General features: G+C 44.2%; 1 protein-coding gene across 1 annotated transcript in view; it reads left to right on the forward strand.

The window, feature by feature from the left end:
• Positions 1 to 25647, forward strand: part of scap (SREBF chaperone) — a 261047-nt gene that overhangs the window by 135678 nt on the left and 99722 nt on the right. Inside the window, exons 7-10 of the mRNA XM_070895010.1 lie at positions 5636 to 5808; positions 6832 to 6958; positions 8151 to 8263; positions 11572 to 11666. Of these exons, the coding sequence (XP_070751111.1) occupies positions 5636 to 5808; positions 6832 to 6958; positions 8151 to 8263; positions 11572 to 11666 (508 nt within the window). The remainder of the gene's footprint in view (positions 1 to 5635; positions 5809 to 6831; positions 6959 to 8150; positions 8264 to 11571; positions 11667 to 25647) is intronic.

Below are 25647 nucleotides of genomic sequence, written 5' to 3' on the forward strand. Positions count from 1 at the left end.
TCAGATAATATTCTGTCTTCCTGTTTTTGCCCCCAAAGTGGATAACCTCACATTTATCCACATTATACTGCATTTGCCCGCTCACCTAACCTGTCCAAGTCACCCTGCAACCTCTTAGCATCCTCCTCACAGCTCACACCGCCACCCAGCTTAGTGTCATCTGCAAACTTGGAGATATTGCATTCAATTCCTTCATCTAAATTATTGATCGATATTGCAAACAGCTGGGGTCCCAGCACTGAACCCTGCGGCACCCCACTAGTCACTGCCTGCCATTCTGAAAAGGACCCGTTTATTCCGACTCTCTGCCAACCAGTTCTCTATCCACGTCAATACATTACCCCTAATACCATGTGCTTTAATTTTGCACACTAATCTCTTGTGTGGGACCTTGTCAAAAGCCTTTTGAAAGTCCACATACACCACAGCCACTGGTTCTCCCTTGTCCACTCTACTTGTTACATCCTCAAAAAATTCTAGAAGATTTGTCAAGCGTGATTTCCCTTTCATAAATCCATGCTGACTTGGACCGATCCTGTCACTGCTTTCCAAATGTGCAGCTATTTTATCTTTAATAAGTGATTTCAACATTTTCCCCACTACCGATGTCAGGCTGACCGGTCTATAATTCCGTTTTCTCTCTCCCTCCTTTTTTAAAAAGTGGTCTTACATTAGCTACCCTCCAGTCCATAGGAACTGATCCAGAGTCAATAGAATGTTGGAAAATGATCACCAATGCATCCACTATTTCTAGGGCCACTTCCTTAAGTACTCTGGGATGCAGCCTATCAGGCCCTGGGGATTTATCGGCCCTCAATCCCATCAATTTCCCGAACAAAATTTCCTGACTAATAAGGATTTCTTTCAGTTCCTCCTTTTCGCTAGACCCTCGAACCCCTAGTATTTCCGGAGGGAGATTTGTGTTTTCCTTAGTGAAGACAGATCCAAAGTATTTGTTCAATTGGTCTGCCATTTCTTTGTTCCCCATTATAAATTCACCTGATTCTGACTACAAGGGACCTTCGTTGGTCTTCACTACCTGCATACTAACTTTTTATGTTACATGCACAAGGAACCCCAGGGCCCTCTGTACTGCAGCACTTTTGCAATTTTTCTCCATTTAAATTGTAATTTGCTTTTCTATTTTTTTCTGCCAAAATGGATAACCTCACATTTTCCCACATTATACTCCATCTGCCAAATTTTTGCCCACTCACTTAACCTGTCTATATCTCTTGGCAGATTTTTTGTACCCTCCTCACAATTTGCTTTCCCACCCATCTTTGTATCATCAGCAAACTTGGCTACATTACACTAGTCCCTTAATCCAAATCATTAATACAGACTGTAAATAGTTGAGGCTCCAGCACCGATTCCTGTGGCACCCTGTTAGCCAACCGGAAAATGACCCATTTATCCCGACTCTCTGTTTTCTGTTAGTTAGCCAGACCTCTATCCATGCTAATATATTACCCCCGACCCCGTGCAGTAATCTTTTATGTGGCACCTTATCGAATGCCGTCTGGAAATCCAAATACTAATATTTCATTAGCCTTTTGAATTATTTTTTGTACCTGTTCACTAGCTTTTAGTGATTTCTGTACTTGTGTTCCTGAATCTATCTGCTTATCTAAAGCTCCCAGTTTCTCTTCATTTCGAAAATACTTTGGTCTATCTTTCTTCAGTCCAGAGTGGATGGCCTCACAGTTTCCCACGTTGAACTCCCTCTGCCACAGTTTTGCCCACTCACTTAATCTGCTCCCATCTAATCTATTTAATGTGCCACATAACTTAGTGTTATCAGCAAACTTAGGTATACGGCTCTCTATTTCTTCATCTAAATCATTTATAAATATAGTGAAAAGCTGAGGCCCCAGTACAGATCCCTGGGAGACACTATTAGTCACATCCTCCAATTTGAGTCGATACCCATTATCCCTACTCTTGGTCTCCTACCTCCTAACCAATTTCCTTTCCAAGCCAATAGGTTGCCTCCAATTCCATGCACAGTCATTTTTGTTAACAGTCTCTTATGTGGAACCTTGTCGAATGCCTTCTGGAACTCCACATAAATAATATCCATAGACACACCCTTATCTACCACGTTAGTTACCTTCTCAAAAAATTCAACTAGGTTTGTTGGACATAACTTACCCTTTATGAATCCATGCTGGCTCTCTCTGATCAGTTCATATTTTTCCAAATGCTCAGGCTCGCTATCCCTAAAAACAGAGTCTGCAAGGAAGTAACATAGCTCAGTATCCAACACCCTGTTTTATGACAGGCATGGTAGATGTTACAATGCACGAGGTGGTGCAAGGAAGTTGCTCTGTTTGGCATTCCACAGTACTCTCCCCATATGATAGTATATCTGGAGTGAGCAACAGACATAGAATGCCAAAGTGACCTTCGCAGCCATTATAGTGTCATCTCAATAGCAGAATTTAGGTGCAGGACAGATTAAACGATGCAGAACAAATCCACCACTGCCTTACTGATGAATTGGAGCCTACACACAGAGTTCCTCGGACAAATCCAAGTAAATGTGCCACTGATTGGCATATGGGAAGGTAACAAAGGGTGGGTGCCCTACTCCATTGTGGTGCAGCCTCACCTTTTTGGCATTACCAATTGCTCCTACTCTTCTCCCTTCAGAAAGCACAAATAAGGGGAAGGTGGATCCCATGGTGAAATCCATTATAACACCACTGTGCTCATCATTAAAAAAAGGTAGTGCCACAAAATTGACGCAAAGGTTTCTGACCACCTACGTGCACGCAAACAAAACAAGGAGAAAGGTTAAGAAATAACTTCAGAATACTCTTGTACTGCTTCTTAAATATGCTTCTGTCAACAGCACTGACACTAGTAACCTGGGTTGACCTTTTTTTGTGGATGACGAGATGACTTAGTGTGAACGCCAAGATATTGCATCCATGGTGAAATTGCATAATTTGAGTATAATGTGCAGGTGTTTCAGTACCATCCAACCAGAGTATTACATGTGATTTTAATCAAGGAACTGTTATTTTTGGTGGTTTATTAATAACTTCCTGTCCTTATCTGGTGCATGGAACATATCCGATTATGGTCATTTCTTAAGTCAGTACGATTCTTTGTTTGATCTACTGGCGGCATATGCATGATGAAGGATTCGGTTTGGGAATTGAGTACCAATTACCAAACTTTTGCTTTTGTCTTTGTTTTAAATATTTTTGGGGCTGCAAGATCAATTTTGTGTAACTCAAAATAACGATGGTCAGTTTTGTACTTTTCCCACTTTTCATCCAATTTAGGCTCTCCAATGTTAGGTCTAATCTAGGCTAGATTCCCGGTAAATATTTGCTCTGGTAATGCATCTATACCCCATATCCCAAAAAAGAACAGTTCCTAATGTTCTGGGTGACATTTCCATTTCCCACATCAACTATACTATGCCAGATTTACTTCACTTGGGACCCTTGTGCTCATTAGGACAAGAAGGCTTAACCTATCAATATGTTAGATTTTTGAGGGAACGGTAGCATAATGGTTAAGTTATGGGACTAGTAATCCAGAGGCCTGGACTAATGCTCCAGAGACGTGAGTTCAAATTCCACCATGGCAGCTGTGGAATTTAAATTCAATTAATTAAATAAAAAAAATCTGGAATAAAAAGCCACTATCAGTAATGGTCATCATCGGATTGTGGTTCGCTGATGTCCTTTAGGGAAGGAAATCTACCATCCTTACCTAGTCTAGCCTATATGTGACTCCAGACCCACAGCAATGTGGTTGACTCTTAACTGCACTCCGAAATGGCCTAGTAAACCACTCAGTTGTTAAAAAAAACTGTTACAAGAAACAATAAGAATAAAATCGACGGTTCACCTGACATCGACCTTGGCATCGGCTACGGACACTTCAACGGCACACCCAGCCCAGTCGACCCTCACCAACATCTGGGGACTTGTGCCAAAATTGGGAGAGCTGTCCCACAGACTAGTCAAGCAACAGCCTGACATAGTCATACTCACAGAATCATACCTTTCAGCCAATGTCCCACTGGCAGGACAGACCCACCAGGGCTGGCAGCACAGTGGTATATAATCGGGAGGGAGTTGTTCTGGGAGTCCGCAACATTGACTCTGGACTCCATGAAGTCTCATGGCTTCAGGTCAAGCATAGGCAAGGAAACCTCCTGCTGATTACCACCTACCTTACTCCCTCAGCTGATGAATCAGTACTCCTCCATGTTGCAAGGAGCACTGAGAGTAGCAAGGGCTACTCTGGGTGGGAGCTTTAATGTCCTTCACCAAGAGTGGTGAACAGCACACTGACCGAGCTGGTCGAGTCCTGAAGGATATAGCTGATAGACTGAGCTTGCAACAGGTAGTGAGAGAACCAACACGAGGGAAAAACCTACTTGACCTCGTACTCACCAATGTACCTGTCACAGCTGCATATATACATGACAGTATTGGTGGCAGTAACCACTGCACAGTCATTGTGGAAACAAAGTCCCATCTTCACACTGAAGACACCCTCCATTGTGTTGTGTGGCACTACCACCATGCTAAATGGGATAGATTCAGAACAGATCTAGCAGCTCAAAGTTGGGCATCTATGAGGCGCTGTGAGCCATGAGCAGCAGCAGAACTGTATTCCATCACAATCTATAACCTCACACTACCATTACCATCAAACCAGGGACCAACCCTGGTTCAACGAGGAGTGTAGAAGAGCATGCCAGGAGCAGCACCAGGCATACCTAAAAATGAAGTGCCAATCAGGATTTCATGCATGCTAAACAGCAGAAGCAGCATGCTATAAACCGAGCTAATTGACCTCACAATCAACGGGTCAGATCTGCAGTCCTGCCACATCCAGTCGTGAATGGTGGTGGACCATTAAACAACTAACAGGAGAAGACACCATGAATATCCTCATCCTCAATGATGATGGAGCCCAGCACGCGAGTGCAAAAGACAAGGCTGAAGCATATGCAACCATCTTCAGCCAGAAGTGCCGAGTGATTGATCCATATCGGCCTCCTCCTGAGGTCCCCACCATCACAGAAGCCAACCTTCAGCCAATTCGATTTACTCCACGCGATATCAAGAAACGACTCAGCGCAATGGATTCAGCAAAGGCTATGTGCCCCGATAACATTCTGGCTGTCGTGCTGAAGACATGTGCTCCAGACTTTCTGTGCCTCTAGCCAAATTGTTCCTTCATTGTCGCTGGGTCAAAATCCTGGAATTCCCTCCCTCACAGGACTGCGGGAGTACCTTCACCACACGGACTACAGCGGTTCAAGAAGGTGGCTCACTACCTTCTCGAGGACAATTTAGGGATGGGCAATAAATGCTGGCCTTGCCAGCGATACCCATATCTCATGAATGAATAGTAAAATAAAATTAAAGGACAACTTTCTAAATCTCTGCATCGCAAAGGTCCTCAACCATTTTCCATACTCTCCATCCCAAAAATGTTTCTATTGTTGATACACCTTGAGATCTTTGAAAGGTGCTGTTTGTCATTGTCTGCTGCAGGCTACAGAATAAAATAATCAATGCTCACTGCAATATGGTAAGTGTCCTTTGCTCCATGAAAAATGTCCTAAAATACGATCCTACGTATTCTGTCTCTTCAGATTCCTAAACAGTCTCCGATTGAGGTTGAAGCAGCTTCACCCTAGTGTGAACAGCACATTGAGAGAAGATCAGATAGTCCACGTTCATTTTAAAGAAGAGATCGGCATTGCTGAGTTGATTCCTCTGGTCACTACATACATCATTCTTTTTGCATACATTTACTTCTCTACCAGTAAGTTGTGATCTGGAATCTATCGGGAGAATCCAATTAGCCTTTTTCTTCCGCGCTTCCCAGTCCTTAGTCTCCTCAATTGGAGCTGTATGGCACCGTAGCTGGTGCTAATGGATTCCTTACAGGCGTGAGCCACTCACCCCAATTATGGTAATGATCCCATCCCTGCAATGGGAGATTGGGTCTACGTCGCTGACCATGGGTGTCTGGGGGCTTGCTCAGCTGTGCTTCTGCCAGAAGAACAGGGACCCAGGAATATTGGGCACTTTGAATCCATTAATGGAAACTTTAAAAATGACATTGGAGAAATAAATGAGGTAGAGTATCATTGCAATGCCAGTATAGCACCACTCTCCCAAAGCTCTCACATCCAGCTGACTGGTTCCCTGGCAATCGATGAGAGTAGTTCAGACTAACTCTCCAGATTTTTTCCCTTCTCTCCAATTTCTCCAGCAAGTAGATTTGTTGAAGTGAGTAACATAGTGTATAGGGGATTGTAGGTGAAAACCTGCTATTCACTGATGCAGTGTGTCTCATCTTTCTCTAACACCTATTCTGAAGAACCAAGTCGGAATCAGATGGGGCATTTGGCTCATCAAGCCCACTCCATCCAGAATGTCCGTATGTTATCTTATCACAGATCCCTTCCCAGCACCACTTATGGATTCCCCCCTTTAAGTGCACTAAGTTATTTCCCCTACCTTCCCTGAAAAATAAGTCAAGCAGTACTTCTGTCTTCCCTCAATTTCCTTTCTCAACAGATATCAATTTAGCTCCTTTTAAAGGTACCAGTTGATCGTGAATCAGTTTATCCTAATCTTGCTCAATATTTGTGAGTTTTGTAGTTGTCATCTAGTTCTCTGTTCATTGTAGAAGTTAAATAATTTATCTATAACTTAATTTTTGTAAAAAAAATCTGCACCATATCTTCCTCAGTATTATTCTCCAATAGAAGTAAGTTTCGTTTAATTCATGTTTTTTTTTTGTTTCGATCTTTTTGTATGATGTGTTGTAACTTTACAGGGAAGATTGACATGGTGAAATCAAAATGGGGTCTTGCACTTGCAGCAGTGGCAACTGTTTTGAGCTCTCTCCTTATGTCGGTCGGACTGTGCACACTTTTTGGCCTTACACCTACTTTGAATGGAGGGTAAGTGTCAATTAAGAGTCTTAATCTAGTGTTAACATAAACTCCTTTTATATTGGTTTAGCATTGTGCTAATACTCCCAACTTCTAACATGACGGAATTGCACAGCCAGCAGCAATACCAAAGTAAACATGCAAGATTCGCTCAGGTTAGTGGCATGGAATTCATTTTTGTGTCTTCTCGCTGAGGTTGCAAACAATCTAGTTCAGTATAAGACAATGGCCATGAAAGGGAATTAATTTGTAGCAAATATGCAGACTTCACAAATAATGGTGTGGGAACAAGAGAAATAATTACTGGAGAAGCTCTGGCTATGATTGGATAGGTAAGAGTGGAAAAAGAAAGAAAGACTTGCATTTAAAAAGCGCCATTCATGACCACCGGACGTCTCAAAGCGCTTTACAGCCAATGAAGTACTTTTGGAGTGTAGTCACTGTTGTAATGTGGGAAACGCGACAGCCAACTTGCACACAGCAAACTCCCATAAACAGCAATTGCTGTCCCACAAATAGCATTACAAATGGAACCAAGAGAGATAATGCCACTAAGCTGGATAGTGGATGAAAGATGTTTGAGGAGGATAATCTAGTCGAATGTGAAAACCTGTAGAAAGTACAAGGAGATATAACGCACTACAGTCACAGGAGATGTCATTTGTGACTGATTAGGGTCTCGGAGCTATGGTATGGATGAAAACATGGAGCTGCAGGAGAGATGGGCATGGATTTGAGAGTAAAGGGAGGTTGGAGATGGCAGTACTTTGCAAGGACATAATAGTTGAAGGTGTGTTTTTTTGAGGAAGGGCTGATGACAGTGGTTTTGAAAGGGAAAAGGACAATGAAGAGCGGGAACCATTTATAATGTCAGCTAGCATAAGGGCTAGGAAGGGAAGTTGTATGGTCAGTAGTTTAGTATAAAGGGGTTCAAGGGAGCAGGAGGTGGGTCTCCTATAATGAGTATTACCTGCCCCTATTCTGCTCTTGCTTAGTGAAAGCTTTTACACAAGTTCACTCAGTTCAGTATTTAGATTGAGGTTGCTGAGCCTGTATGTGGTTGTTAAACATTGTCCTTATTATACCACCGACATGTGAAAAGATGCTATCGCACGTTTAGCTTTTTGCTTATGGGCTACACATCTAAGTCATGTCTCTGATGTAGTTTTTAATTCCCTTGTTTGTTTTTTGCTTTTCAAAGGGAGATCTTTCCATACCTGGTTGTGGTCATTGGTTTGGAGAATGTACTTGTTCTCACTAAGTCGGTTGTCTCCACCCCTGTAGACCTTGAAGTCAAAATACGAATAGCACAAGGTAAAAATAATACATATCTTATTTGTAGTTATATATGCCTTGTTTCACCCTTCCACAACTACCACCATCAGCTTGCCCCAAACAACTGGCAGTTGGCCTCTCTCCTTGGTTAGTGCAGATTAAACAAAACATGAAAGCTAGAAAAACACAGCAGTAATTGATGACAAAAAGGGAGAGATGAGTTGAAGTTTTGGCTGGGATACTTTGCTAGTTCTAATTTGAAGTTTCCATCCAAAACATTAGTTTATTATTGACTAAGCTGCTGTGCAGTGCCAGCATTTTCAGTATTTCTTGTTCAGCAATTCTCTTTCCCCAAACAGCACAGACAGCTAGCAGCCAGATCTAGTGAAGCCTTATTCTGGGAAAGTCTGTGTGGATATATTATAGAAAAGAGCTTGATGAAATGAAACAAATGGCAGGTGAGCTATTATTAAAGTATAGTGCTGAACTGTATTATGAATTTTGGTGAGATATGTCAGATTAAACAAATTTATAGACAGAAAGTTTATAAAGGGAACTAAAATGACAAATGAAAGAATCTTGGGGCAAAGTTGATATTGTAGGTAAGTATGTATATTATACTTAAGCATAGAATTGTCATCTCTTGTAAAATTACAGTTGTACAATAAGACCAATAGGTTTGTACAGATGTTTCAAAATGGGTGTATTTCCTCAGGCGCTTTTTATGTTGCCACCTGGATTTTCAGGAGCTGGGTCTGCACTAGCAATAACCATAGCTGCGCTCCTCTTACCATCCCATTTCCCAGTGCAAGGCACAGCCAGAGGACAGGAAATCTGACTAGGCCACATGAATGGCCTGGTCCATCTAATTCCGGCGTGGCTTGACTTGGATAACACACTGAAAATCTGTTCTATTGTCTTCATGGATTGATGATTGTAGTGTTCAGGTAATAAAGCAGTGTGTGCCTGCATGCAGCAAGGCCTGGACAACATTCAGGCTTGGGCTGATTTGTGGAAAATAACATTCGTGCCACACAAGTGCCAGCCAATGACCATCTCCACAAGAGAAAGTCTAACCATCTCCCCATGAAATTTAATGGCATAACCATCGTCGAATCCCCACCATCAACATCCTGGGAGTCACCATTGATCAGAAACTTAACTGGACCAGCCATATAAATACTGTGGCTACAAAAACAGGTCAGAGGTTGGGTATTCTGTGGCGAGTGATTCACCTCCTGACTCCCCAATGCCTTTTTAACCATCTACAAAGCATGTCTGGTGTGGGATGGAATACTCTCCATTTGCCTGGATGAGTGCAACACCAACAACACTCAAGAAGCTTGACACTGTCCAGGACAAAACAGCCCGCTTGATTGGCACCCCATCCATCACCTTAAATATTCACTCCCTCCACCACTGGCACAACGTATCTGCAGTGTGTACCATCTACAAGATCCACTGAAACAACTCGCCAAGGCTACTTTGACAGCACCTCCCAAACCTGTGACCTCTACTGCCTAGAAGGACAAGGATAGCAAGCACATGGGAACACCACCACCTCAAAGTTCCCCTCCAAGTCTCACACCATCCCGACTTGAAAATATATCACCGTTCTTTCATCGTTGCTGGGTTAAAATCCTGGAACTACCTATTTAACAGCACTGTGGGAGTACCTTCATCATACAGAGTGCAGCAGTACAAGAAAGTGGTTCACCATCACCTTCTCAAGGCAATTTGGGATAGGCAAAAAGATGCCCACGTCCCGTGAATGAATGTAAAAAAAAGTCTTTAAGTCTGCTTCATTAGGATTCCTTGTGTGATTATTTTACAATGGGCTTGTCCTACTTGGTGATCTTCTAATTTAAGGAACACTAAATTCCTTCTTGTATTTCCTCTGAAAAAAATCAGCTGTGCTGTTAATATCTCTACAACCATCAACCTCCCTTCTTATCAGATCCAACTCCCTTATCAATTGATCCCAAATTTGATAGTCTGTCCCACATGAGTACAATGCTTTGGTGGAGTGGCGGATGCATAATTGTAATATCTGACATTGCTAGAGGCGTGTGAAATTTTGTACTGCTGTCTTTGCTTTGTGATCTTGCATCACGTGCTGGCAAGGGCAGCATTACAGCCTTATGATGTTGGATGTAGGGACTTTTACATCTATCTCAAAAATAAAATGCTTTCTCGTAACTCGAAAGGCATGTATTGCAGAGTTACAAATATTTACTGAAACCGGATTGTGATCAAAATGGTGCCATTGTGTTGATTGCAGATTGTTGTATTGTTAGGAGGAAGTTTCTTTGCTGTGGTCTTTTTATTAGTCCCCTGTTGGGAACTCAAGTGTTTGTGTCAATTTGTTCGTTCAGGTTTGATGCTTTTATCATCAATTATAACTTCCAGCTCAGCTGCTTTAGTCAGTGCAATTATTTCAGTGTAATTTAGATGCAGAAAGTACTAAAGGAGATGGCCTTTAAATAATGTCCTAACTCTAACTTTTGTGAAAATCTTAAAATACTGTAATAAAAAAAAAAATGAGATATTTACAACTTACCTAATTTGGTGACTATTTGTTTCAGTGATAAACTGATGTGTATTTAAAACTCCAGATTTTTTCTGATTTATTTTCTCTGAGTCATTCCGTTCCATTGCTGTCTTGTACCCACTCCAAGGCATCTCTCATATTAACACTAAATGGGTTCAATACCTATCACAAATGTTGAATTAGAGTTAATTGATCCATCCGATTAATTAAAGGTCCTAACTTAGACTTATTGTAAACTAAACAAATCATCCTTTATAAATAAATATATTAGCGATTCAACTTTACCTGATCATATTTTCCCATAGGATTGTTTTGTGTGATCATGTAAAGGTCATGATGTGGCTCATTTAATAAACAGCTAAATGGTGCAAGAGATGACATTTGGGATGACATTTGATGTTTTTACAACTGAGTGGTTTGCTAAGTGACTTCAGGCAATATTAAGTGCCAACCACGTAATGTGGGATTAGAGTCACATGTAGGCGTGATGACACAACAGTGGCAGTTTCCCTTCGCTGAAGGACATTGGTAGACCTGTTTTTTTTTACTATTCCACGGTTTTTATGTTTATTTTCCTTCTGGTCACAGCCTACACATTAACAGATTAATCAAATTCATTTTCACAGCTTGCAAACTCATGATCTCTGGGTTGCAAGATTAGTACCAAGGGGAAAAGCATCAAGTAACGAGTTTATGGATATAATAGTTAGGCGTACTCAACTGATATAAAGTACTTTAGGTGGATTTCTATGTCCTTAACCTTTTGTTAATAAGCCTGCAATTTATAATTGTCTAGGTTTGAGCAATGAAAGTTGGTCCATTATGAAGAACATGGCTACTGAACTCGTTATCATACTGATTGGTTACTTTACCCTGGTTCCGGCTATTCAGGTATTTCTTGTGACTTGTCTTCATGTTTAAGTGAAACTGTTTTGATACAGAATAAAAATATTTGAATGTGTAAGATTTGAAAAGCGATTTTCATTTAAAAGTTAAAATCTTGACTCATTAGTGGCCCAGTCAGTGTCTTCCTGAACCTTATACACCAGGAAGAATACCGGGATCATTCTTCTCTTGAGTTTGTAGGTTGTGATTGGAGCTCAGACATGAAGATTAGCCATTTGAGTATTGTGATAGGGACCTGGTGCTCTGAAACCATATTCCACTTAGAGTTAGCACCTTAAGGAGAGATCAGATGAGGAAAAACGGGAAGGGCTAGAGTAGCTGAACCCTTTTTATTATAGGGTGTCTTTATTTGTACGAACTGAAAGGCAGCTGTTTCTCTGCTTGGCTCTCCATTATCACATGACCGATTGCTAATTGGTCCCCTTGGAGGATAAGCCATACCTTGAAGTTCCTCTGGAATGTGTAACTGGAATTGCCCAGCCCAAGTTCTGATTGACTTTCCAATTTGTAATTCGACCCATTTTGACTTCAGAAGCCACAGAGGATAGATCTCCCCAAAAGCCACCAAGTTCCAGCTGAAGTCCCTTACCCCGGCGCAAGTGCTGCCTCCCCCAGCCGAAGTCCCTTACCCCAGTGCAAGTGCTGCCTCTCCCAGCCAAAGTCCCTTACCCCAGCGCAAGTGCATCCCTCCCCCAGCTGAAGACCCTTACCCAAGTGCTTACCCCCTTACCCTCCACCCCTCGCCATAGATGGGGCATTGTATGTGGATTGTTAACAGGTTTATTGGGTATGAAGTGAATAGTGATAGAGTCGTGACTTCTGGATATCATCCACCCCGACGATGTCCCTTGTAACACACGCACCGAGCCTGCACCAGGGGTTTGGAAGAACGTGATCTGTCTTCCCTGAGTTCCCCTCCGATCACCCTGCCCCCCCCCCTCCCCCCTGACTTTCTCTCCCCATGTCTCTCTCTTCCCCATCCCCCCAGGTGCGCTCTCTCTCTCCCCACCTCTTGTTTCTCTCCTCACGGAGCACTTTACGGTGCCACTTGACTCTTCGCATACAGTAAACAGTTGCTGAGATGACTGGTAACTATGGAGAGCTCAGACTATGTAACTGGAGTGAAAACTGCTTCCTATGGAATGCCTGAGAAACGAACTGCTCCTGGCTGCCCCATTTCTCTCTCTTCCCCCCGCTTGGGGCTCAGCGGATTGCAGCACTGCGGGGGCTCGATGGCGCACAGCGGAGAGGCTCTCCTAATTTGTAGAACAAAAATTGCGGCGAATACTTACCACGCGATTCTCCGATAGCTGTCGGCCCATTTCCAGCTCGGCGCTGCGCAGCAGGAGCTGCTGGGGGCGGAGCTACAGCCCTGCGCCAAAAACAATGCCGGCAGCTAAGCACATGCGCAGTAGCTCCCGGCCCTCCCAGCGCGTCCTGTCTCCGGGCGACGACCCTATCCCAGGCTGAAGGGACGTCGCCCTAATTCCCGGCCGAGTGGCCTGACACTGCTTACCTCAAGCGGGACCCGCCCGCCCGGCATCTTGCTGGGGGCAGGCCCTGCCCGAAGAGTCGACAGCGGTGGCGACCCGGCATCTGTTGCGTGCGGGCCCCGCCCGAAGTCGTCGGTGGGGCCCAGCTTCTTCGTCGGTGGCGGGACTCGCCTGCCCGGCACCTCGCTGGGGGCGGGCCCCGCCCGAAGTCCTCAGCGGGGCCCGGCTTCTTTGTCGGCAGGGGGGCCCCGCCCGCCCATCATCTCGCTGGGGGCGGGACCCGCCCTAAGAGTCGGCAGCGGCCCAGCACCTGTTGCGTGCGGGCCCCACCCGAAGTCCTCGGCTGGGCCTGGCTTCGTCGTCTTCTTTTCTTCCCCTTGCCTTCCCGTTCATCCTCTTCTCCCCCTGCCCCGTTTATCATCTTCTCTCCCACCCCTTCCCCCTCCCCGTTCATCTTCTCTCTTCCACACCCCCACCCCTCTCTTCTCTCTCTCTCACCTCTTCTCCCCGGTGCTGCAGTAGGTGAGTAGAAATAATTTTTTATTTGAGTGATTTTTAAATTATTTTTTATTTTTTCTGATTGATTTATTGGTTGATTTATTGATTCATTTATCATTTATTATTGATGATGGCTCTATTTATTTGTAAAAGTGAAGTGTTTAATGTTTGTAAACCCCCCTTCACCCGCCCCCATCTCTCGATCCCTACGCCTGATTTCTAAATGTAGGCAACGTTTTTCTGAGCGTACAAAAATCTACACTTACTCCATTCTAAGTCAGTTTGAATAAGTTTTTACTGCCTAAACTTGCAAAACAGGCGAAAGTGGCTGGACATGCCCCCTTTTGAAAAAAAAAATCCGTTTTAAAATGGAACTATTCTAACTCACTAGAACTGGAGCAAACGAAATGCCGAGAATTGCAATTTCTAAAATGCTCCATTCTAAACTAGTTGCTCCAAAAAAATAGGAGCAACTCAGGCCGAAACTTGAGCCCATTGAGCTGAATGGCCTCCTTCTGTGCCATAAACTTCTATGATTCTATAATTCTGATACATATTTATAGCAATGTACAGAACCAAAAAGACAATTGTGATCCAATTGGCCAGTCCCAAAGTAAAAAATATTTGAATATAATTAATTTAAAATTACACTTTACCGATCAAATAGCTTCTTTCATAAGTTACCTCTGCAATTCACCAACTCTGTTCAGTTCGCTGGGCAGTCTGTTCTTTGTGTTTACCAGCCTCTTTGCGAAGTCATTAAATTGAAAATATGTGTTAACCTTCTCTCTTCTGAGAGAGTCTATGACTCTGGTTACAAGGTTTGTGGGTATGTCAAACAATTTATTAGTGTTCAGCTTATTTGAAAACCTTGAAAGCATTGATCAGTTTTTCCTTGCTTTGTCTTCATAAGCATTCTCAGCTTCCTTAGTCTCTGTTTGTAGCTGAAGATTGGAAGAGTTCAGTTTTGGCAGACCAATTGAACAAATACTTTGGATCTGTCTTCACTAAGGAAGACACAAATAACCTTCCGGAAATACTAGGGGTTCGAGGGTCTAGCAAAAAGGAGGAACTGAAGGAAATCCTTATTAGTCAGGCAATTGTGTTAGGGAAATTGATGGGATTGAAGGCCGATAAATTCCCAGGGCCTGATAGTCTGCATCCCAGAGTACTTAAGGAAGTGGCCCTAGAAATAGTGGGTGCATTGGTGATCATTTTCCAACATTCTATTGACTCTGGATCACTTCCTATGGACTGGAGGGTAGCTAATATAACACCACTTTTTAAAAAAGGAGGGAGAGAGAAAACGGAATTATAGACCGGTTAGCCTGACATCGGTGGTGGGGAAAATGTTGGAATCAATTATTAAAGATGAAATAGCAGCGCATTTGGAAAGCAGTGACAGGATCGATCCAAGTCAGCATGGATTTATGAAAGGGAAATCATTCTTGACAAATTTTCTGGAATTTTTTTGAGAATGTAACTAGCAGAGTGGACAAGGGAGAACCAGTGGATGTGGTGTTTGTGGACTTTCAAAAGGCTTTTGACAAGGTCCCACACAAGAGATTAGTGTGCAAAATTAAAGCACATGGTATTGGGGTAATGTATTGACGTGGATAGAGAATTGGTTGGCAGACAGGAAGCAGAGTCGGAATAAACGGGTCCTTTTCAGAATAGCAGGCAGTGACCAGTGGGGTGCCGCAGGGTTTAGTGCTGGGACCCCAGCTATTTACAATATACATCAATGATTTAGATGAAGGAATTGAATGTAATATCTCCAAGTTTGCAGATGACACTAAGCTGGGTGACGGTGTGAGCTGTGAGGAGGATGCTAAGAGGCTGCAGGGTGACTTGGACAGGTTAGATGAGTGGGCAAATGCATGGCAGATGCAGTATAATGTGGATAAATGTGAGGTTATCCACTTTGGTGGCAAAAACAGGAAGACAGAATATTATCTGAATGGTGACAGATTAAGAAAAGGTGAGGTGCAATGGGACCTGGGTGTCGTGGTACATCAGTCATTGAAAGTTGGCATGCAGGTACAGCAGGTGGTGAAGAAGGCAAATGGCATGTTGGCCTTCATAGCTAGAGGATTTGAGTAAAGGAGCAGAGAGGTCTTACTGCAGTTGTACAGAGCTTTGGTGAGGCTACACCTGGAATATTGTGTTCAGTTTTGGTCTCCTAATCTGAGGAAGGGCATTCTTGCTATTGAGGGAGTACAGTGAAGGTTCGCCAGATTGATTCCCGGGATGGCAGGACTGACATATGAGGAGAGACTGGATCAACTGGGCTTGCATCCACTGGAGTTTCGAAGAATGAGAGGGGATCTCATAAAAACATATAAAATTCTGACGGGATTGGGCAGGTTAGAGGCAGGAAGTATGTTCCCGTTGCTGGGGAGGTCCAGAACCAGGGGTCACAGTCTATGAATAAGGGGTCAGCCATTTAGAACCGAGATGAGGAGAAACTTCTTCACTCAGAGAGTGGTTAACCTATGGAATTCTCTACCGCAGAAAGTTGTTGAGGCCAGTTCACTAGATACATTCAAAAGGAAGTTAGATATTGTCCTTAAGGCCAAAGGGATCAAGGGGTATGGAGAGAAAGCAGGAAAGGGGTAATGAGGTTAAATGATTAGCCATGATCTTATTGAATGGTGGTGCAGGCTCGAGGGGCCGAGTGGCCTATTCCTGCAGCTAATTTCTATGTTTCTAAGTTATTTCCTAATCAGATATATACTTTCTTTGTAATATTTGCCAAAGTAAAAGGATATCAAAGCAGAAAATGTGGGTGTGTCATTGCTAAATCTTTTAAATGTTAACGCAAAGGAACAAGAAATTGTAAAATAAATAAATAAATGGAATTTATATACCATCTTTTACAACCTCGGGATGTCCCAAAATGTTTCAGAACCAATTTTTGGAAGTGTTGTCTGTTCTAATGTAGTGAAACGCAGCAGCCAATTTGCATACAGCGCGGTCCCACAAACAATGAGATCATCTGTTTTGGTAATGTTGGTTGAGGGATAATTAAGCTAATTCCCCAGCTCTTCTTCAAATAGTGCCATGGGATCTTTTACATCCACCTGAGAAGTAGATGGTTTAACAAATCATCCAAAAGACAGTATCTTTGACAGTGCAGCTCTCCCTCGGGACTGCACTGATATATCAGCCTATATTATGTCCTCAAGTCACTGGAATTGTGTTTGAACCCATAACCTTAGAACATAGAAATAGGAGCAGGAGTAGGCCATTTGGCCCCTCGAGCCTGCTCCGCCATTCAATAAGATCATGGCTGATCTGATCTTGGCCTCAACTCCACTTCCCTGCCTGCTCCCCATAACCCTTGACTCCCTTATCATTCAAGAATCTGTCTAGCTCCACTTTAAATATATTTAAAGTCTCAGCCTCCACAGCTCTCTGGGGTAGAGAATTCCAAAGATTCACAACCTTCTGAGAGAAGAAATTCCTCCTCATTTCCGTTTTAAAATGGCGACCCCTTATTCTGAAACTATGCCCCCTAGATCTAGATTTCCCCCTTGAGGGGAAACATCCTCTCTGCATCTACCCTGTCAAGCCCCCTCAGAATCTTATATGTTTCAACAAGATCACCTCTCATTCTTTTAGCTCCAATGAGTTTATGCCCAATCTTTCTTCATAAGACAACCCCTTCATCTCAGGAATCAACCTCGTAAACCTTCTGTGAACTGCCTCCAAAGCAAGTAAAGCCCTCCTTAAATAAGGAGACCAAAACTGTACGCAGTACTCCAGGTGTGGTCTCACCAACGCCCTGTACAGTTATAGAAGGACTTCCCTACGTTTAGACTCCATCCCCCTTGCAAGAATGTTTTTCTCCTTGACATATTTAAAAATCTACGTGTTTGGTTTATTTCTGTAGTTTCCTTTTGTCCAGTTCTTTCCTCTCTTCACCTGAAGCCATTGACTCTCTGGTGTGTGTTCCATGTTCACCGTCAGTCTTTCAGTACCTTGTTTAAGCAGTCATACTTCATGCATGACCTTAGACAGTGACCATAGATAAGCTGTGAGGGGAATCATATTTGAGCCTGGTCTTCTCCTCATCCATTGTTCACACGTGTGCACTTTCCAGCAAGAATCACAGGACAGCAATCAGGAGTAGGAACTCAGGCTACGTTTTTCCACCTACTAGCTAAGGACCGCTGTGCTTTACATTTATCCGCGGATCTTCCTGTTCTGTATGGCTCTACTCAGTACCGCAGTCGGGAATGCATTGATTGACGAATACATCAAGGTGGGGCCAGGAAATATTTCTGTTCATTGGTACTCTGTCTCCCCCTGCATTTTTCTTTCCCAGAGATGTGTTATTTTGGATCTCATCTCTACAGGAGCCTTCCCTGCAAACTTCAGCTGTAGAAGCTTCAGCAAGCAACAGTGGAAAAAATACCACAGATCACTCCAGTCATTGAAGCTTTACATTCTAAAAAGAGAAAAGTGATTTTTTTTTCCTGAATAGCACAGTTTGCTTACAGCCTCTTGTATCACGAGAGTCAACAGTGCGACCTTATTGCACTGTACATAAGTGCATGGATTCTGGGGAGGTCTCTGCGGATTGGGAAACCACAAATGTGATGCCCCTATTTAAAAAAAGAGGCAGACAAAAGCAGGAAACTAACGTCTGTCGTTGGGAAAATGCTGGAGTCCATTATTAAGGAAGCAGTAGCAGGACATTTGGAAAAGCATAATTCAATCATGCAGAGTCAGCATGGTTTTATAAAAGAGAAATTGTGTTCGACAAATTTGCTGGAGTTCTTTGAGAATGTAACAAGCAGGGTGGATAAGGAGGAACAAATGGATGTTGTGTATTTGGATTTCCAGAAAGCATTCGATAAGGTGCCACAAACGGTTACTGCACAAGATAAAAATTCACTGGGCTGGGGATAATATATTAGCATGGCTAGAGGATTGGCTGACTGTCAGAAAACAGAAAGTCGTGATAAATGGGTCATTTTTCCGGTTGGGATAGATCTATTTTTGAGCGATAAGGGAATAAAGGGTTTAGGGGAGCGGGCAGGGAAGTGGAGCTGAGTCCATGATGAGATCAACCATGATCTTATTAAATGGCGGAGCAGGCTCGAGGGGTCAAAAGGCCTACTTCTGCTCCTGTTTCTTCTGGGTATAACTAGGTGTCCTTCATTAGTGGTTCTGCATTATAGAATCATGGAATGATACAGCACAGAAGGAGCCTATTATGCCCTTGTCAGCTCTTTGGTAGAGATATTCAATTAATCCTACTACCTTGCTCTTTCCCCATAGCCCTGTAAATATTTTCCCTTCAAGTATGCACTCATTCCCTCTATTAATAATGCAAGGATCCCATCTGCTTTTTTAAACAGCCTTCTCACCCTGTCCTGCCTAATTTAAAGATTTGTATACATACATCCTCAGTCTCTCTGTTCCTGCAACCCCTTCAAAATTGTACAATTGAGTTCATATTGCTTCTCCTCATTCTTCCTACAAAAAATGTATCACTTCTCTGCATTAAATTTCATCTGGCATGTGTCTGCCCATTTTACTAGTCTACGTCCCCCTGAAGACTGTTACTATCCTCCTCATTGCTTACTACATTTCTGAGTTTCGTATCATCTGCAATCTTTGAAATTATGCTCTGTATACCCAAGAGCAGGTCATTAATATACATCAAAAAGACTAGCGGTCCTAATATCAACCCCAGGAAACATCATTGAATACCTTCCTCCAGTCTGAAAAGCAATCGTTGTAAGATTTTTAAATCTCTCTGGCATTAAATTGACAGCAAGACCAATTATTTTAAAACAATTTGGAATAAGTTTATTAAAGACACACACATAGCCTTTGAACACAACAGCAGTCTATTTGTATCCTATGGACTCTGGTTAATTACAACAGGTAAGGTCATGAGTTACAGATTTACACAAGACATATACTTCCCTCTGAGTCAAGCAAAGCACGTAGCCGCTTCCTTGCTTCTTGGTCTGGTCTGCGGAGGGAGGTTTCCTGCTTTGCCGCGTAGTCATCAAAAGAGGAAAAGCGAGAACAGGCTTGACTTTTTATATCTCTTAAGGTCCATTGTCTCTCAACATAAGTTGGTAAATCCCCAGGATTGGGTCTTATTTTCAGGGCAGTTCTTTACTGGCTTTCCTCACACATGTGATTGTCTGCAAGAATTGGAGCCGTTCCTTGATTAGGTTAATTGTTTTCCCATTAACACCTTTTCTAGTTTGGTGAATTTTGATGGACCTGCCCACCCCAAAGTGATGTTCCTTTTGTTCCTTAAACTCAGAAGTGAAGAACTTGGATGTATCCATTTTGTCTCTTGAGCTCATACCGCAGCCTGTCTGTATAATCTGCACTTTTGACATTTATACATACATACTAAATTCACCTTTATTATGTTACAACATATCAATTCTAAAATTAATATACACTTTTATTCTTACACCGTTCACCACTACTCTCTGCATTCTGTCCGTAAGCCAATTTTATATCCATGTCCTTTTGTCCCTTTCATCCCATGTGCTTTAATTTTGCTAACAAGTCTGTTATGTGGTACTTTTTTAAAGGCCTTTTGAAAAAGTCCATATACTCAACATCAGCTGCATTACCTTCAACTCACTCCATTACTTTATCAAAGAACTCAATCAAGTTAGTCAAACATGATATGCCTTTAACACATCGTGCTGACTTTCATTTTATTAGCCATAGGCTTTTTGGAATCCAAATATACTGTATTGCCACTGTATACCATTTCTGTTACTTCTTCAATGAATTCAATAAAGTTGGTCAAGCATGACCTTTCCTTTCGGAACCTGTGCTGACTACTCTTTATTATATTTTCTAGATGTTTTTCTATTACATTTTATTAATAAGGATTCCATTATCTTGTCTTTAAATGAGGGAATCGAGTGTAATGCATCCAAGTTTTCTGACGACACAAAGTTAGGTGGGAAAGTGAGGAGGACTCGAGGAGGCTGCAAAGGGATTTAGACAGGTTAAGTGATTGGGCAAGGATGTGGCAGATGGAATATAATGTGGAGAAGTGTGAAGTTATCCACTTTGGTAGGAAAAATAGAAAACCAGATATTTTAAATGGTTACAAACTGGAAAATGTTGGTGTTCAAAGGGACCTGGGTGTCTTTGTACACGAATCACAGAAAGTTAACATGTCAGTACAGCAACCAATTAAGAAAGCAAATGGTATGTTGGCCTTCATTACAAAAGGATTTGAGTACAAGAGTAAAGACATCTTACTGCAGTTATATAGGGCCCAAGTTTCGGGCCGCACCTAGAACGGCGCAGCCCCGACCTGAACGCCCGTTTTTCGCGCCACAAAGTGCGGCTAAAAAAAACTTACAGATTCTCCGGCTCCCTGCAGGTCGTTTGCAGCTCGGCGCAGCGCAGCATGAGCTGTAGGGGGCGGAGCCAGGTCCCTGCGCTGAAAACAGTGCCGGGAGCTCTGCACATGCGCGCTACAGTGGGCGCACATGTGCAGTAGCTCCAGGCACCCAAAACTGTGTGGGAGGGGCCCGAAGCACGCACCCCCTAGCCCTGGCCGAATGGCCTCACTGGGGCTGCGTGCATAAGGCTGCCTCCCACGCCCAGCTCCTGCTTGCTCCCGACCTGACTCGACTCCCGCTCCCCCCCGCCGCCCCCGGACCGGACCTCCCTCCCCCCGACCCGACCTCCCTCTGCCCCCTCCCCTTCCCGACCCGAACCGACCCCACGCTCCCTCCCTCCCCCCTACCCGAACCAACCCGACCTCCCCTCCCCCACCCCCCCGGACCCGACCCAACCCGTTGAGTATATTCAAGACAGAGATCAATAGATTTTTGAATATTAAGGGAATCAAGAGATATGGGGATAGTGCAGGAAAGTGGAGTGGAGGTAGATCAGCTATGATATTGAATGGTGGAGATGGCTCGACGGATGCTCCTAATTCTTATGTTCTTAAATGTCTGTATTTTTAAAAATCTTTTTTGATCCCTTCTCCTAATGTCATGTCCACTATGTTAGTCTTCCTGGTAAATACCGAGGCAAAGAAATTATTTAATATTTCTGCCATTTCGCTGACATTACCTGTGAGTTTTTCATGTGTACCCCTTAGTTTACCCCTATCCTGATTTTTATTTTGTTATTTATATGCCTGTAGAATACTTTTTGCATTCCTTGATAATTTAATTTTGTAGTTTCTCTTTGCCTTCCTAATTGTTTTTTTGACTTCTTTCCTAATCTTTTCGTATTTGCTTTTGTCATCCTCTCCTTTGTTGTCTATGTACTTAGTGTATGCCTTTTTCTTTAGTTTCAATTTTGTCCTTATTTCTTTATTCATCCACTATGCTGTATTATTTATTCAGTATGCTTTGAACAGTGTTGAATGTGTAAGAATTGTGCACGAGTTAAATTTAGCTCCTTAAGATTTTGTTCTTTCTAGGCATTCCTGCACTAAAATGAAGGGTAGATTTTGTCTTTACCGTTTGGGTTGTAAGTATCACCTCAGCAAAGCGCAGTTTACACGTGTGCCAATAATACTCAGATATCATATGTATTGCCTTATAACCTGCACTTAGGGCCCAAGTTTCGAGCGGCGCCTAGAATGGCGCAGTCCCGACCTGGACGCCCGTTTTTCACGCCACAAAGTGGGCCTAAAAAAAAAACTCCGTATTCTCCACCTCCCTGCAGGTCCTCTGGCGCAGCGCAGCAGGAGCTGTGGGGGGCGGAGCCAGGTCCCTGCGCTGAAAACAGTGCCGGGACCTCTGCACATGTGCGCTACAGTGGGCGCGCAAGTGCAGTAGCTCCAGGCGCCCGAAACAGTGTGGGAGGGGCAGAAGCACGCAGCCCCTAGCCCTGGCCGAATGGCCTCACTGGTGCTGCGTGAATAAGGCTCCTCCCACGGCCAGCTCCTGCTTCCTCCCGACTCGACTCCTGCTTCCCGCCCCCCGGACAGGACCCGACCCGACTCCCGCTCCCCCACTGCCCCCTGGACCGGACCGGACCCGACCTGACTCCCGCTCCCCCCCGCTCCCGGATCCGACCTGACCTCCCTCTCCCTCCCTCCCTCCCCCCGACCCGAACCGACCCAACCTCCTTCCCACCACCCCCCCATCTCCTTTCCCCCCCCCCCCATCTCCTTCCCCCCCCATCTCCTCCCCCCCCCCCATCTCCTTCCCCCCCATCTCCTTCCCCCCCATCTCCTTCCCCCCATCTCCTTCCCCCCCATCTCCTTCCCCCCCATCTCCTTCCCCCCCCATCTCCTTCCCCCCTCCATCTCCTTCTCCTCCCATCTCCTTCCCCCCCATCTCCTTCCCCCCATCTCCTTCCCCCCATCTCCTTTCCCCCATCTCCTTTCCCCCATCTCCTTTCTCCCCCTTCTCCCCTTTATCCCCTTCTCCCCATTTCTCCCCCATCCCTCCCCCTTCTCCCCATCCCTCCCCCTTCCCTCCCTCTGTTCCACGCCTCTCTCCCTCTACCCCCCTCCTCCCCCTCCCCTCGCTGTCAGAAACACAGACACTAACAGACAGAGAATGAGAGACACACACAGACAGACAGAGAGATAGAGACATTATCAGAGACACACTGAGGGAGGCATCCCAGCACGCTGTTGGAGGGCACCCGGTGCTGCAGTCGGTAAGTAGAAAATGTTTTATTTATTGATTTTTTTTTAAATGATTTCTTATTAATTTTTTTTTGATTGATTTATTGGTTGATTTATTGATGTATTTATCATTTATTATTGATGGCTCTTTATTTGTAAAACTGAAGTGTTTAATGTTTGTAAACTTCCCTTTAAACCCTCCCCCCCCCCCCCCACCATTCCCTACGCCTGATTTGTAACCTACGCCTGATTTTCTAAAGTGTCGACAAGGTTTTTTCGAGCGTACAAAAATCTTCACTTACTCCATTCTAAGTTAGTTTGGAGTAAGTTTTCACTGACGAAACTTTGAAAACAGGCGTAAGTGGCCGGACACGCCCCCTTTTGAAAAAAAAATTCTGTTCCAAAGTGAAACTGTTCTAACTGATTAGAACTGGAGCAAACTAAATGACGAGAATTCCGATTTCTAAGATACTCCGTTCTACACCAGTTGCTCCTAAAAATCAGGAGCAAATCATGTGGAAACTTGGGGCCCTTGGTTTTGTCAGCGTACACCTAGAACCTGACATCGCACATCATTTCTTCATTTACATTGGCTCTGACCGCAATCACCCGACCCGACATTGTTAGTTATCTTTACATATTCGCATTTGTTAATTACATCTTTTCCATGTGTAGTACCGGCATCGCTGTACAAGTTACATTTAGATACTTGCACTTGTCAATTACATCTTTTCCATGTATACTACCAGCATCGCTGTGCAAAGTTACATTTAGATACTTGCATTTGTGAATTACATTTTTTACATGTGTATTACCGGCATCACTGTACCAAGAGTGGAACTGTCCCTTTAATTGTGATGGGTTGCCAGTCTTCTTTAAGAGGGCCTTGCAATCTTTACCCCAATCCGGTTCACTGCTCGGCATCACGCATTGCTCCATCAACACTGCCCCTCGTGGTCTGGTCGCGGCCATCTTTACTTCAGGCGCTTCACCTCGTGGTGCGGACGCCATCTTCTTTCTCTCCACGAGGTAGGCTGCGGTGATCCTTTTCTCCCCAGGTTCTGCCACGGAAATAGGGTAGTTACCTTCTGCGCCGATCATCTTCCTCCGGAGTCCTGCCGCTGGAGCCTGGAAGGTGATGTCTGGTCATTTGGGTTGGATCATCTCGCAGTTGGGTTGAGCAGTCGGTGTCATCGCCACGCAGTCGAGTTGGACGGTTGGATTTTCAGGTGTTGTGATGGATCCAAATTTGGGGCCGCATAGGATGTCAATCACCGGGCCTTGGAGGTTTTCCCGGCTCCAACAGATTTGGATTTGTTTCAATCATCTTCTTCCTAGCAGCGTTGGACCATCATAAGCAACGATCCACAAAGGTAGTTTGTGCATCGCGCCGCCGTGGGATACCTGGACATCCACGCTGCCAACTACTGGGATGGTGTCGTTTGTGTAGGTGAGCAGCTTCACATGGATCGGGATCATTTTAGGTCGTTCGCTTGGATTGCCCCAGAATTTCTCAAAGGCCGCCTGATTCATTAGCGTTTGGCTCGCCCCTGTGTCGACCTCCATCGAGACTGGAACACTGTTGATTTCAACTTCCATTTTCAATGGCGAACTCTCGATGGAGCAGGTAAACACTCCGTACACCTCTTCATGGGGCTGAGCTGCCTCCTGGACTCTCTCTTCCTCTTCATCAGCGCTGGAGCCCGGGTGATCGGCCAACTCTTCAGCGACTCAGTGAGTAAAATTTCTCTTACACATTCGCTGGAGATGGCCTTTCGTGTTACAGCCTTTGCAAGTATAGTCTTTGTAGCGGCACTGGTGGGCCCTGTGATTCCCTCCACAGCGCCAGCATGGGGCTCGGGGTAGCAGCCTTGCCTCTAAAAGGTGCCAGTCGCTTCACAGTACTTGTTGGGTTAGAGTTCTGGGGGTGAGTCATCATCCATTTGGAATCACAAGCCGAGGCCATAAACGCCTGGCTGACGTTAATTGCTTTCTGCAGGGTGACAGTGTTGTCCGCAGAAAGCAGCCTGTGGATGAGGACCTCGTGGTCAATTCCAATAACAAAGTTGTCCCTCAGTGCTTCGGTGAGGTGGTCACCAAAATCACACGGTGCAGCCAGTTGTCTGAGGTCTGCAGCATATTTTGCGATTTCTTGTCCTTCGGGCCACCGGTGTGTGTAGAATCGGTGTCTGGCTGTAAGAAGGCTCTTTTTAGGTTTGAGCTGATCCTGTATCATCGTTACGAGCTTTGCATACGTTTTGGTTGTCGTCTTCTCTGGGGCTAGCAAGTTTCTGACAAGGCCATAGACGGTTCAGCCAGCGAGGTCGGTGTGGCTCCCGCCAGGTCGTTCGCAATGAAGAAGTGTTTCCAC

The sequence above is a fragment of the Pristiophorus japonicus genome, chromosome 1 (genome assembly GCF_044704955.1).
Source record: "Pristiophorus japonicus isolate sPriJap1 chromosome 1, sPriJap1.hap1, whole genome shotgun sequence".
In the NCBI taxonomy this organism is placed as follows: domain Eukaryota; kingdom Metazoa; phylum Chordata; class Chondrichthyes; family Pristiophoridae; genus Pristiophorus; species Pristiophorus japonicus.